This window comes from Pyrus communis, chromosome 9 (genome assembly GCF_041283825.1).
Source record: "Pyrus communis isolate YQ-2024b chromosome 9, ASM4128382v1, whole genome shotgun sequence".
Taxonomy (NCBI): Eukaryota; Viridiplantae; Streptophyta; class Magnoliopsida; order Rosales; family Rosaceae; genus Pyrus; species Pyrus communis.
The window spans coordinates 23,340,212-23,355,657 of record NC_142573.1 but is presented as its reverse complement, the minus strand read 5'-3'; the positions used below and the strand labels follow the sequence as shown (position 1 = coordinate 23,355,657).

General features: G+C 33.7%; 1 protein-coding gene across 1 annotated transcript; it reads right to left on the bottom strand.

The window, feature by feature from the left end:
• Positions 1 to 7,772: 7,772 nt before the first annotated feature.
• LOC137738655 (transcription factor TCP3-like) lies at positions 7,773 to 9,552 on the bottom strand. The gene is made up of 2 exons (XM_068478131.2): positions 8,194 to 9,552; positions 7,773 to 8,057 (listed from the first exon to the last, which is right to left on the bottom strand). The coding sequence occupies exon 1, from the start codon at positions 9,257 to 9,259 to the stop codon at positions 8,219 to 8,221; it is 1,041 nt and encodes a 346-aa protein (XP_068334232.1). The 5' UTR covers positions 9,260 to 9,552; the 3' UTR covers positions 7,773 to 8,057; positions 8,194 to 8,218.
• Between the last annotated feature and the right edge of the window lie 5,894 nt (positions 9,553 to 15,446).

The following is a 15,446-nucleotide window of genomic DNA, read 5'->3' as shown; positions in this document are numbered from 1 at the left end:
ATTCTACACAATTAATTTCAACTATCCAACCGTTAAACATGTTTGTATATAATCCGAGATCACATACATCAAAAATCGAAAAAAAAACAAACATTCAAATATTAGGCAATGAGACAAAAAATTTTGACGGTTATACACGAAAAATCACAATTCAGTGGTTATTTTAGCTCCAATTTTAATGATTTTTTACAGCTACACTCCTCAACTCTTTAAGAATACAATGAATGAATTTGATAACACTCCTCAACCCTTTAAGAATACAATGAATGAATTTGATCTTTGATTTAAAATGTTTACACTAGTGCATCTTATGTTATACTTAATGGAAGTATAAAATAAACTCTAAGTGTTTGTTGAATCTATCATTTTGACGGATATGCATTCTACGAAACTAGTTCAATGATCCAACCACCAAACTTGTTTGTATATAATCCATGATTGCATACGCAAAAAATCGCAAAAAAAAAAAAAAAAAAAAAAAAATCAGAGATTAGGTAATGAGACAAAAAAAATTTGACAGTTACAAACGAAAAATCACAATTTAACGGTTATTTTAGCCCTGATTTTTATGATTTTTTTTACAGCTACACTCCTCGACCCTATAAGAATACAATGAACTAATTTGATTTTCAATTTAAAATATTTACACTAGTGAATACCACATAATATAATATTTACACTGGTCAATGATCGTTTTCGACGACAACTATATGCCCTCATAAATAAATATCTATTTCTGAGAGCCCTTGGTTGCCCTCGAAAATAGATAGTTATTTTTCATGGCCTCTAGTTCCTCTCGCAAATACCCAATCACTTCCGACAACAACAATTCATCCTCAAAAATAGAGAAATTACTACCGACGACCACTTGTTGCCCTTGAAAATAAATAATTACTTCCGACAATTAAAAAACTTTTACCGACGAATATATATTTCGTCGTAAATAAATGTGGCGCCAAAATATCCCTCCAAAATATAGCTATTTCCGATGGCGATGCAACCCTTTTCTAAGGGCATTTTGCATGTTGAAAATGGTAAACCTCTTGTCGACATATTTTCGAGGGAACCTAAATTTTGGTCGAAAATAATGGTTTTTCCAAGAGTATTTGTAGGCCCTCGTAAAAAGTTGGTCGCATATGACCATGTTTTTTTTGTAGTGAGTGATCTTGCTATTGCATGTCACCATTTGCATGCATTCACTTGGACATTACGTATTAGATTCAATGATGCTTGTGCTCATCTACTTGCCACCAAAACCAACCAATTAGATACTTGTGGTAGAGGCCCCATTTCTCTATAAATAGGAGCTTTCACTCCATTCTTTTACATCATGCAAAATGTTACATATGCTTGTGCATGTGATTCACGTATATTATGTGTATGTGTGTGTGTGTTTATGTGGAGACAGTTTTGAAAAGAAATAGAGTAGAAGATGTTGGAGTAAATATGTTTTTATTTAAATATTTTAAATATATTTATGTTTTGTTTTATTACAAACGTTAAATATACAACGTAAATTGTTATTAACCTTATTATTTGATAAGGAGCATTCTCCTCCACTAAAATTTGAAACGTGAGAAAAGCTTCTCACTTTAAATAATTCAGATTCCTTCTCTGAATAGAGATGAAGGTCATGTCTTTATACATAATTATTGGTCAGTTGTGATTTTTACATTTTGATTTCGTCCGTTTTGATTTTTTCCGCTATGATTCCTTACGGTTTTCAAGCCCCTAAATCTTTTAACCCCACAACGTCTATTTCAGCTCTCTATACATATTGATCCCCTGTACGAAGGAAGTGAGATAGATAGAAACAACAGCTATATAATTTTCAAAACAAAACTTAAGTTCTGAAAGCAACATATTGAAAAAGGTGTGAGTTCGAAGGTTCTTTCATTGTGCGAGGAAGAACTTATCAGAAAAAGAAGGTTCTGGGCTGTTTTATCTTAGGGACGACGTGGTGTTTGCAAACTGCACTTTGGGCAGAGTCATGAAACATCTTAAAGAAAGCGACTTAGTCCACGACTCCTCCCAAGAATCATTCATCACTCAAGGCTTCTACATTTTTGGGGTAATTTCGTTCCTTTCTATTTCAATTTACAACAATTTTAAGATGAATTCAATCTGTCATGCATTATAAAGAAGACTATGTTTCCCAGGCAAATCTTACTAAAGAGCAATTGATTGCAATGATATCAAAAATCAACCTAGTTGATGGATCCGATGGGTGGTGGGTGGACAGTGGCACTTCTCACCATGTTTACTATGATCATTCCCTTTTCAAGACCTATTATGTGACTGAGGGAATGAAGGTGTTGTTGGGTGATTCGCACTCAACTAACGTTGTTGGTATTAGAGAGGTGAAGTTGAAGTTCACCTCTGGAAAAACCATGATACTGAAAGATGTGATGCACGCTTCGGTGATAAGGAAGAATCTTGTCTTGGACTTTCTTCTCAACAAGGCTGGATTCACTCAAACCATTGGAGTAGATACATACTCTCACTAAAAATAGGGTTTTTTTGTGGGAAAGGGATAGCTATTGATGGAACGTTTAAATTGAATGTTGATGCTAATAAAATGTCTACTTCTACTTACATGTTGTCTTCTTTTAATACTTGGCATGCTAGACTTTGTCATGTTAACAAACACTTGTTTAAGAACATGAGTAAATTAGGCTTTTTACCCAACTTATCATTGAATGATTTTGAAAATGTGAATATTGCAGTCAAGCTAAAATCACTAGAACTTCTCATAAATCTGTGAATGGAGAATCTGAACCACTTGACTTAATTCATTCTGATATATGTAACTTTGATAGAGTGTTAACTAGAAATGGAAAATGTTATTTTATTACCTTCATTGATGATTGTTTGAATTACTGTTTTGTGTATCTTATGAAAAATAAAAGTGAAGCTATTGACATGTTCAAAACTTTCTTGACTGAAGTTGAAAATCAATTTAATCGTAAGATTAAAAGATTTCTTAGTGATAGAGGATGAGAATATGAATTCACCGAATTTGTTATTTTGTTTAAGTCTCATGGAATTATTCATGAAATTACTGCTCCTTATTCTCCTGAAATGAATGGTCAAGCGGAAAGAAAAAATCAAACTCTTTGTGAATTGACTGTTGCTACTTTACTTATTTCTGGAGCTGCTTCTTATTGGTGAGGTGAAATTGTGTTGACTGTATGTTATGTGTTAAATAGAATTCCTAACTCAAAAATGAATATTTCTTCTTATGAAATTTGGAAAAATAAGAAACCAAATGTGTTGTATTTCAAAACTGGGGGTTGTTTAGCTTATGTTCATAAACCTAATCCAAAAAGATCAAAATTGGCTAGTAGAGCATATGAATGTGTTTTTGTTGGTTATGCATGTAATAGCAAAGCATATAGATTTTATAATTTGATAAACCATGTTATAATTGAGTCACTTGATGTTGATTTTTGAGAATAAATTTTCTTTTAATCTTTGAAATAGTGGGGGTTCTAATTCTTCTAGAATTTATGAACCTACTATTGTAGAACATAGTGAATCTGCATTAGAACCTAGGAAAGTAATAGAGCTTGAATAGCTAAAGATTTTGGGCTTGATTTTCATGTATATAACTTACAAGAAGATCCTAATACAATTCAAGAAGCTTTAACTTCTTTAGATGCAGATTTGTGGCAAGAAGCTATAAATAATGAAATGGACTCCCTGGAGTCAAATCAAACTTGGCACTTGGTGGATCTTCCACCTAGTTGCAAAACAATAGGTTGCAAATGGATTCTTAAAAAGAAATTAAAACCTGATGGTTTTGTTGAAAAATTTAAAGCCCGGTTTGTTGCCAAAGGCTATAAGCAAAGAGAAAATATTGATTTCTTTGATACTTATTCACCTATGACTAGAATAACATCTATTCGTTTATTGTTTGCTTTAGCTTATATTCATGATCTTGTTGTGCACCAAATGGATGTTAAAACTGCTTTCTTAAATGGTGAATTAGAAGAAGAAATATATATGGATCAACTAGAGGGTTTTATTATTCCAGGACAAGAAAAGAAAATTTGCAAGTTAGATAAATCTCTTTATGGATTGAAACAGGCTCCTAAACAATGGCATGCAAAATTTGATAGTTTGGTTAATTCGAATGGTTTTAAATTAAATGAAAGTGACAATTGCATCTATTATAAGTCTGAAAGTAATATGTGCACTATAGTATGCCTATATGTGGATGATTTGCTTATTTTTGGTTCGAATATTCATGTTGAGAATAATGTCAAATCTTTGTTTTGTGTTAATTTTGATATGAAAGACTTGGGTGAAACTAGTGTAATACTTGGTTTGAAAATAACTAGGTCCGAACATGGGTTTCCTTTAGATCAATCTCACTACATAGAATTTTTTTTAAGAAAGTATAATTATTTCGATTGTAAACCAGCATGTGCTCCTTATGGTCCTAGTGTACAACTGTTTAAGAACACTGTTGACAATGTTAAACAATCTAGTATGCAAGTAGTATTCGTAGCCTTCGTTATGCTACTAATTGCACTAGGCCTGATATATCTTATGTCGTAGGAGTTTTATGTAGGTTTACTAGTAGACCAAGTTTGGAGCATTGGCATGCTATAGAAAGGCTTTTGAGATACCTTAAAAGGACGATGAATTTCATATTACACTATGAGAAGTTTTTCGTTGTCCTAGAAAGTTACAACAATGCAGATTGGAATACCCTTTCAGATCACTCTAAAGCCACTAGTGGATATATTTTTAGTATTGGTGGCGGGGCTGTGTCATGGAAGTCTAAAAAATAGACTATCTTAGCTCAGTCTACTACGAAGTCATAATTAATAGCGCTAGCTACAACAAGCGAAGAAGTAAGATGGTTGAGAAACCTACGATCAGATACCCTTTTATGGGAGAAACCAATTCCAACAATTTTGATCCATTGTGATAGCACAATGGCAATAGCTAAAGTGCAAAACCGTTATTATAAATGGAAAATACGACAAATACGTCATAAGCACAACATTGTAAGAGATTATCTCTCTAACGGAGCTGTAAGAGTGGATCATATACGGTCTGAAGAAAACTTGGTTGATCATTTGACGAAATGACTAGCACGAGAAAAGATTTGGAAAACCTCGAAAGGGATGGGACTAATGCCCTTAGAAAATTGAGTCATTTGTGATAGCAACCCAACCTATATAGACTAGAGATTCCAAGAAATAGGTTCAAGGGGTAATAACAAGTCACAAGTGATATGAGTAAGTCTTGCTAATTTTAATTTGGAATATTATTCCATGTCTATCCCCTAAGAAGCATGACATCCTGAAGCGTTTTTAGGTTGAGATTTTTTTTTTCTTTGAGTAAGGTCTATACTCTATATTGAGTGGGATATCTAACTGCAGGAATATCCTTGATAATCTTACCTATGTGAATGTGGAAGTGAGGCCACTTCCTATGAAATCTTAGGCAAGTTTCTAGAGTGTTCACTATACTGGGATACAAGCACATAGACGTAATGTGCTGGCTTTTTGAACTACAACTTAATAAAGTTGTGTGTGTGGTGTTGTCAGAGATGGTTCAAAACTATAAGTTACTCCAGTATAATATGAATCAATAACACTATGTACAGGTTCAAGTTGAGAAACATCTTTACTTATGCATAGCATTATAATATGTTAATTGATTTACAGTTTAAAACAAAAACAAGTGGGGGATGGTTGGAGTAAATATTTTTTTATTCAAATATTTTAAATATATGTATATTTTGTTTTATTACAAACATTAAATATGCAATGTAAATTGTTATTAACCTTATTATTTGATAAGGAGCATTCTCCTCCACAAAAAGTTGAAACGCGAGAAAAGCTTCTCACTTTAAATAATTAGGATTCCTTCTCTGAATAGAGAAGAAGATCAGGTCCTTATACATAACTTTTGTTCCGTTATGATTTTTACATTTTGATTTTGTCCGTTTTGATTTCTTTTGCTATGATTCCGGCGAACTCAAAGTCGTTTGGATTGAAATTCTGACTGACTATAAATGTGTTTGGAAAAATTGGATTCCTTTAGTTGAATGTTAGCTGAGTTGGTTATCCAACAAATAAAGTTAGGGCTCTATTACGTGCTCTTTGGAAAGAGCGCTAGCATTTGCACTTAAGGGTGGAGCTATAATTTTTTTATTTTATGGACGGACTAAGCTAGAATAATTACTATAAAATAGCATAAATTTTGCGTGCCTACATAATAATCAACATGAAAATAAAATTCTAAAATCTAAATTATTAATCCAAACAAATAAAGGAAGATTAAAAATAACCTAACAATAATGCAACTTCATTTTTTTTTCAAAGAATATTGCAATAAATACACGTTAAATGGTAGTTTTTATGGGAACTGGTGGGCTACATATAAATGTTAGAGGCGGTTAATACATAGACTACTAGACTTTAAACTAAATCTCCCTATGTTACAGTCCATCTTAGCCTAGACGTAACGCTGCCATTGTTTGCACTAACTTTTTTAATTGGACTTTCTCGCTTTCATAAATGTCACGTTGAAATTATATTTTCTACTTTTAAGCTTTAATTCCTATTCAAAAGCATTAAAGATCTTGTTTTTCTGTGTAAAACAATCAGGCATGTCATTTGACAAAAAAAAAGTCCAAAGGCAAAGGTTGCGTACGCTCCGGTTTCAAAAATGACCTCTTGCCCCATTTTTATGAAATTCCCTTTGGACAACATATTACAAGCATATTATTGCTGAAAACAAAAGATGAAAACATTTACAAGCATATACGCATAGGATCATCCATCTATAAACAAAATTAAAAAACATGCAAGATAAATTGTTATAAAAAGGGGGAAAAAACATTATTAGCAGTCCAAGATAGTCATCAGACACTTTGTTCTTTGTTCTTTTGCCAAGTGTATGTTTGTGGTCATCACCCAAAAGGCCAAAACGTTGTTTGGTCACTAGATCAAACAAACCCTGATGATATTTGTAAAGGTTTTAAATAATAGGCTGAGAATAACAAAGCAATATGTGATAGATCGATCATTCAAGGGAAATTTGAGCATGCATATCTTAGTACAAACTTTAAGTTAGTTCATAACACTGTACACTCCCGGATCCTAATTGCAGCTCTCCCTCTAAAAGGGCTGTTAAAGACCTTTCTTGTTCTAAGCCGTAGGATGACATGGTAAATGCCTTGCTGCAATACTAATCATCTGTAAGCCATTGGACGTGAAGATTTCGAAAAGTAATAGCCAAACTTCGAGCCTGTTCAAGACTTGCAGTCCCTGTTTTTCTAGTGCTAGAATTTCAACAATTTGATGGGGATGGAGCAAACTTGAGCAGGTTCAAGTATTGCTCGAGCGACTCGTGAAGGCTTGAGTGACTGTATTTCTAAATCTTAAAAAAAAAGAAAAAAAAAGAATTGTTATTGGCACTTCAAAAATCTCATTCTACACTCTAAATTTCTATATTTAGAAAGAAAAATACACTTGTGAAGAGTGTAAAATGAGATTTTTGGAGTGTCAATAACACTTGCCAAAAAAAAAGATTAAAAGGATTTCATATGTCAGAAAAGGAGGTTAGTTTGGCTGTGGAAGGAAGCTTGTTTCCAGTTTCCACATCAGGGGAGGATGAAGAAAGCCATTGACTAACATGTGCTTCCCTTTACGTGGAAAATTACCAAGAAAAAAGCATGAACCAACATTTCTGTTGTAGAACATTTGAACCATTATGTCTGGATCATGAGCAGTAAAATAACCATAAAGTACGGAAACATCCTCGTTCTATATGTCACATCCACTACAAGTAATTAAAAACATAGCATTTTCTCAAAGAAAAAGAAAAAAAAATTGAGCCAACAGAACAGATCAGCCCCACTTAAATAAACAGTAAGTTGCCATCAAATTATTTTAAGCAAAACACCAGTGGAATCCAATTAATATAAAATAAGAAGAAAAGAATGTTTGAAATCCAAACCAGATACTTTTCTTTTCTGTTCCTTCCTCGGCAGATCATTCAGTTGGACTCAATCTTTCTTAACTAGGTAGAATCTGCACAAACAAGAAAGAAAAAATGTTATGTTATTAGTTTTCTGCCAACAAGCTTAGTAACTAATTAAATTAGCAAACAGGAACTGTATGAATAAGCCAGCCAAGAGTTCTAAGGTAACTCAAAGGAATGGCGTACCTAGTGGGAAATGAAGATGATCATGTCAAAGCTGGCGGGTGGAATTGGGAGAGGAAGTGGAAGCCGTTCGATCTGAAACAACACCGTTCTCAGCCTCCTCTCCTTGAATGCAGAAGACAGGCGAGCTACCATCAGAGGCGCCGAAGCGGGTGCCGAAGATTGAAGAGTGCTGCTGCTGCTGCTGCTGCCAAGCGCGGGCGGAAACTGATGGCGTAAAACTGGACTGAAGGGTACCCCCATGGTGGTGAAGCTGAGGCTGAGCATATGAGTGTGAGTGTGAGTTGAATACAAAGCCACCATCAAGTCCTCTGTTTTCATTGCTCCATGCCACCATTCTCTGATAACTGGAGGAGTCAAGTCCAATTCCCATTGCGGTGGCGAAAAGGGTTTGAGAGGACTGCTGGGTATGTGTGTGATTGTGATGAATATTTAGGCTTTGGTCTTGGAAGGAGTGGAGAGAGAGGCCGAGGTCTTGGGTGGTTGTTGAAATAAGATGGGGATCGGGTGCATAGCTTTGGAAATCGACGACGGAGGAAGCAGCAACGGCGTTGCTACTAGTGTTTGTGGGGAAGAACGATTTCATAGTGTCAGCTATATTGTCTGTGTCCAGAGATGGCGGAATGTTGAAGTTCGAATCGTTGTCTGATTGCCTTTGCCTATGGAGCTCAAAGTTAAAATTGTAGCCGGCTGAGGACTCTGACTGCGGCTCAGCTGCTGCAATTACCATTTCATTTGGATTTGGATTCGATGATCGAAACGGATCATCAGCCTCGGCAGCATGGTTACTAGTAGTGATAGGATGCCAAGGTGGAAGCTCAGCGAGCTTGTCAATGGAAGATTTGGCTTTCTTGATGAGCCAGTCGACGGCTTTACTGGGTCGATCATATCCAAGACGGTCTTGAACATCGTAGAATTGGATGGCAGTGTGGGCGGACAACCGGACACGGCGGTCTCTGGGGCCTTTGGCGGTGTAAACCTTGCTGTGACGATCCTTGCGTCCGGTGGATCGAACAATGTGGCCGCCCTGGACTTGCACAATCTCTCCACCACAGCCCTTCATTCCCATTGTAATTATTCTCTCTTTTTGTTTTGCATTATTTTCTGCAAATTGTATTGGTTGCGTTGCTTTTACTCTAGCTGTGGCCGTTGCTGTCACAGTTCTGATACTTGTGCTGCTGCCGCCGATCCCCAAAACTCTGCATTGCAATCTCCATCCAGATTCCAAACCCCAATAAACGCTACAAAAAGCCACACTTCACAGGCACAGAAATTTGACTCCACTTGTATTCCTGCAAGTTTATAGATAAGGTAACTACTTATTGGTCCATAAAAAGGTACAGTGCGTGTGCAGACAGAGACTACTGATAATTGATGGGTGAGTTTTTTTATGTGGACACGAAACTACGAATTTAAAGAGAAAGAAAAAGGAAAAAAAAGGAATTAAAATGGAAAATTTAAGCAACAACCCAAGTTGTAGGCTATTGCCATATGGTAAATTGTAGCAAATCAGACATACGATACGTAATATTTTTGTTTATATAATTTGATGACCAAATAATTTTAATTTTATTAATTTTTCTTTACAGATTATTTTTACTTATTAAGTTATATAATATGAATAGTTTCGATCGCAAGTATAAAATTTTGTAAATCTACCATAAAACGCTTAGAGGATGAAGTAGCTCTAACCCTCTCTCCTACGTTTTAGGAGTAACTTTTTAAGCACTTATAATAAGAGTGGGTAATCAGCTAGGGATCTATACATGATTAGTGATGGTTTGATAGAGAGGTGACTCTCGAGGGAGGCTACCTCTTTCACACATACCTTTTCAAGGTGTTGATAATGATATCTAACAGCTTTTCTGGTTCCTTGACCATCTTTATTTTGTAAGAGCTGTACCACAAATATGTATGTATGTATGAATTCTTAGTTACACTAAAATAAACGACAAACGTGCTTCCTTCGACTGCACTTTCTCAGTGCCTTTTTATGCATTTTTGCACTCCCAGGATTTGTCACATGGCCATCACATCATTTCACCCTTTCTTGATGGATTTGAGCCTACAGTCGAATTGGGATAATTACTATTCACTTATATAGTGAATTGCTTTGATTTCTTTTTACCATTTTCCACTTATTGGCAGTTATTATTTACAATGATTTATATATATTTTCATGAATGAATCAAATTATTTAATGGATGAGATTAATTTAGAATAGGTTGCTATGATTACGCTACGTGTCCATACTTATCAGAAATCTTGTTGAGATTTTCGATTAAATTTCAGTTGCTCTCATTGTGCAATGGGAATGTAGCTTTTAGTTGCTTTCGACACACAATGTGTCTTCTTCTTATTTAGCCTTATCTCCAAATTGCCATAAATACCAGAATACCAATTTCATCAACTCACAACAATCATCTCTATCCTTTATAATTAGTGTTATCTTCAATGTCTTGCTTTAGCATGCTGTTAAAGAGAACCGGACAACAAAATGAAGAATGAAGACGGAGGCGTGGTGAAGAATAATGAGGGGAGAGGCACATAACACCCAAGCTGTTTTAGCAGTGGATATGCCTTATGAAGGAAGCCAAAAACTATGTGGCGGTTCATGTACCGATCGTGCATCGAAGATCAACAGACGTTGGCAGACGAGGGAAAATATTTTGGAAGATTACTTTATCCATGGCTGTGTGTACCCTGCTGACAAATTTCGAGCACGATATAGAATGCAACCTCACCTGTTCACCTGTTCAGAATGCTTGCGTATGGATGGAAATTACAAGAACAAGCAAGTCAACGGTCTTTTAGAGTGCTCGAACATCAGCACTAAAAAAATCATTAGGATGAGAGATTGTTTAGTACCAATAAATATATTTATAATGAACCGTTCAATTATTGGACACATTTCAATGAGTAAATGATATCTGATTCAAATATTTTTTTTTATTTTTTTTATGGATAATCTTCAAATGAAGATTAAGAAATTAAATGTTCCTTATAAGTTGAGAATACATTATTAGAAAGGAGTGAGATTTATGCATTTCCCTCAAGGGGGGATGCAAGTATTATCCTTTGAAGCTGATTTTTTTTTTTTTTTTTTTTTGTCATCCTTTGAAGGTGATTTTCACTCTTTATAATTTCTCACACGTCCCTCATTATTATGATCATCAAATTACATAAATTAAAAAATAATAATAAATATAATTCAACAAAAAATACATGTGAGGCTTGAAAAATTAATTATTTATCCTTTTCCGATATTTTATTAGTAGCCATGTGAGTAATGAAAAAAAAGGGGGTGAGTGTAGAATGAAATCGAAAAGATGTATTGGGAAAGCGATGACCGTGTGCAAAGCTAGAACTCGTTTTGAGCAGTTATCCATTCAAGAATATAAACCCAGAATCATGTGCATAAAGTGCAAGCGTGATGTAACTGACACAAAATCATGACCTCAAAGCCTATATCATCATGAATTATAAAGAAAAGTCTGACAAAAAACCAAAAGTAATTTCTGAAGCAAGAAAAAAAAAAGGAAAAAGGAAATACAAAAAGAAGAATAAAAATCATGGATTGTAATTTTTTTTTTTTTTAAATGTAAGAGAAATCACATTTTGTACCACATTGTTGTACTCTGGCAAATAAAGTGTAGAAACCATGTGTTGATTTAAAAAATTATAAAACCTATGTGGCGCGTAGTTCAAATAATTATGAGCTAACTACGCTTTTTTTGTGAATTCGTGCGTGCCAACTTACAACCAAGCTCGATGAGGCTAATAGAATAGGTGTGGTGGTGATGGTGTCAAACGCCCTGCTGATTTGCACTTAAGCGACTACTACCAAGAAGGGAACGTGTCTAGGTCTTGGGTTCTAAAACCTGAAGGCACGGTTGCCTAGTTCACTGCAAAGTCCAAGATCTCCTACACCAAGTTCTGCTGCCTCGATTATATTTGTGAGAATATAGGTGCGCTGAATCGGTATCAAGCTGTAAGGGCACAATTACTCAAAGAAGATTAGCGCTTTTATGGTGAGCATGGTTCAGCCGTCAAAATACTGAACTGCAAAATGCATATAAGAGTAACCAATCATAGAACACTTCACTTCGCTAGGAAGCTAATGAAGTGACTTATGTGGGTGATAGAGCTAAGAATTCAAATAGGTAATGAACCAACCTAGAAGCAATGTTGTTTACTTGTCCAAACTGAAGGTGCTTCTGTGTAGCACTAGTGCTATTTATTTATCCAAACTAAAGATGTCACCAATTGTCAACATAATGCTATTTACTTATCCAAATTGAAGATGTGTTGACAAGAGGTTTAATATGGTTAGTATTTTTCTTAGGGGTATGATAAGGGTTTCGTGTAGAGAGTGCGGTCATAGAGAGTTTGAGTTGTTCGTGCAGTTGAAGGGGTCTTTATGTTGCAAAACCTCATCAATTTATATGGATGGTTTTTATGATGAGCAGGTTTGCTGAGCTAGAGTCCTGATAGGACTATGTCACTCAACATTTACCTGAAGTATCTTTCTTTGTCCCCTTTAATCACTTCTTTAGCCAAAAAATCACTTTTATCCAGCGTCATCCTTTTTTTTTTTTCAAACCAAGATTCTGAACCTAGTCCTTTTATGTACTTAATTATTCTTTATCTAATCAAGAATGATTTCTAACCCTTAGAATAATTCGCATATAAACAAAGACCACCTGATCCTTGGCAGCTCGTTAAGGACTCAATCAAGCCACATCTAACTTAATCCTTTCACAGTCCCACTTCTATGAGGCCTCAGTTTAATCAACCATTTCCTAGGCTAAAAGCCCACTGGTTTGAATGATCATTAATTGGCCGAAGATTGTGATTTTTTCAAATCAAGTTAGCCCATTCTTAGCTCAAATATTTCAAACCCAAATACCATGCCAACTAATGAGTTTATTTCATTAGATGTTGGCTATATTCATTATTTGACACATCATGTGGTAAATTAATGTGGCACATAAATGTAATTTCCTTACCATTACTCTTTTTTATTGTTTTTTAAATTAGCCAAATAAAAAAAATCATAAAAACATGTATTTGACCACAGAGTTTGAAAAATATTGTATTTTTTTTTTTTTTTTTGAGAAATGATTTCTCATTGGACTAATCCAAAAAAATATTGTATTTTTAAATTGGTAAATGATTTCTCATTGGACTAAAGAAAAAGGTGGGTTTGGGCTTACCTACCTAGTCGAGCCTAATTTTTTTTTTTTTTTGTAAAATCCATGTGGCATTGTATTATTAGACTTGTGGGTCATATATGTGTGCCACATAAGGAAACTAACAGAATTATTGACGGAGTTCTAACGGAAGGACTACATTGATGTGCAGTAGTGAATGTCAATGACCAAATTGATTGATTTTGAAACTCAATGATCAAAATGATGAGTTTGGTCAATCTTATGGACCATTTATGATAAAAATATTTATCTAAATTAACAAGATTCGAAACTATTATAATATTTTTTATATCTAACTTAAAGGTTTATGCCATTAAATATGAGTAAAAATTTAAAAGATATTTTTTAATATGTGTGTAGTTTTAAGTGTTAATGCAACTTTAATATGAAAGTTTCTACAACTATTTCAATGTTGTATTCAATTATTTGTTAAAGTGTTACTGCAATTATATTCAGGTGTTTCAAAGATTCCAATTAAATTGTAAATAAATTTTTTTAAGTGAAGTTGAAAAAAAAACTTTCACATTGAAGCTATACTCACATTAAAGTAGCGAAATTTTTCATTTGTTTTTATGGGATTCAAGCACAAAATTTTTTATTCTAAACTTCACCAAGGTTGAATTGAAAGGGTTTTAATTTATAATTGATTAGTAAATGTTCTAATCATTCATAACCTCGTTAATTAGAACATAATTAATGAATTGCACACTGAGAAGATGGATAATGAAGATGATGAAATTGATTAAATTAGTTAATTGAGTAGGTTGACATTAATTAAGTTACTTAATTAATTAATAAATGAACATAAGAATCATATTGGGCTTTAAAGTAAGTTTCGGGTTTCTAGGCCCATCGGACCTAAGTCTATTGGGCTTATAACTCAAGTTTTGCATCAAAATTTAATAATTTCAAAATTACCCACTAAACCTATAGGGCCAGTTTTGGAGAGAAGGAGAGCATATGGATCACACACGTGAGTCTACTATATAAGCTAAGTTATAGTTTCATCCTTCTTAGGGTTTTGAGTAGACATGGCATTCGTGTCGTGTTTCTCGTGTTCGTGTCGTTTTCGTGTCATACTTGATACCTTAACGGGTTGTGTCAAGTAACACTCGTTAAAATAAACGGGTAAAGTGACCCGACCCAATAATATTAACGGGTAATATGACTCGACCCGTTAAGAAAAATATATTTTAAACAAATAAATAATCAAATGAAAAACATAATACTAAATAAGTATATACATACCATATTGTCACATTCAAAACATAAAAACGCATTTATTTTTCAAGTATTACATATTTACATACCCAAAATAAGAGCATAATAAAAAATAAAAATAAAACATTAGAACATTACAAAATATCAAATGTTAAAAGATTTGCAAAATTAAGGGAGTTATGTTTCAAGGTTTGGGACCTTGAACATTTTCTTACAATCAAACCTTTCAATTTTCATCAATCATCATGGGAAATGGTGTTGAAACTTTGGCTTGATATATTATCTTCAAGAGTTATATTGATGATGTTTTCAGTGAGGCTTTCCACATTAATACTCTCTTCCACATAAACTAAGCATAGAAAAATCAAACATTATGAACCATTCAAATTATGAGTACCAAAAAACAATAGTACTATATTATATAAAAGATATATTACCTCTTTTTCATGAGGGTTTGGAGGGTTTTAAAAATCTAAACAATAATGTAAGTGTAACCATTATCTATTCGTGAAGGAATGATGAATCATGAGTGTTTATATATTCTTTCACATTTTTCATGCAGGCATGTCTTCCTGCCTATTTTAATTTTGGACAACAACATGTTAAGTAAAATTTATCCTAATAATAATAATAATAAAACTCTCATAATAAAAATAAATAAATGAATAAAACTTAATTTTTTAACTTATATAGAATAATAATACAAAAATATATATTTAATATAGAATATATCAATATATGCAATATGGCTATTGTATTTGATAATAAATTTTTTTAGTAATTAAACTTTAAAATTATCAAAATATTTTTTTTTCTTAACAG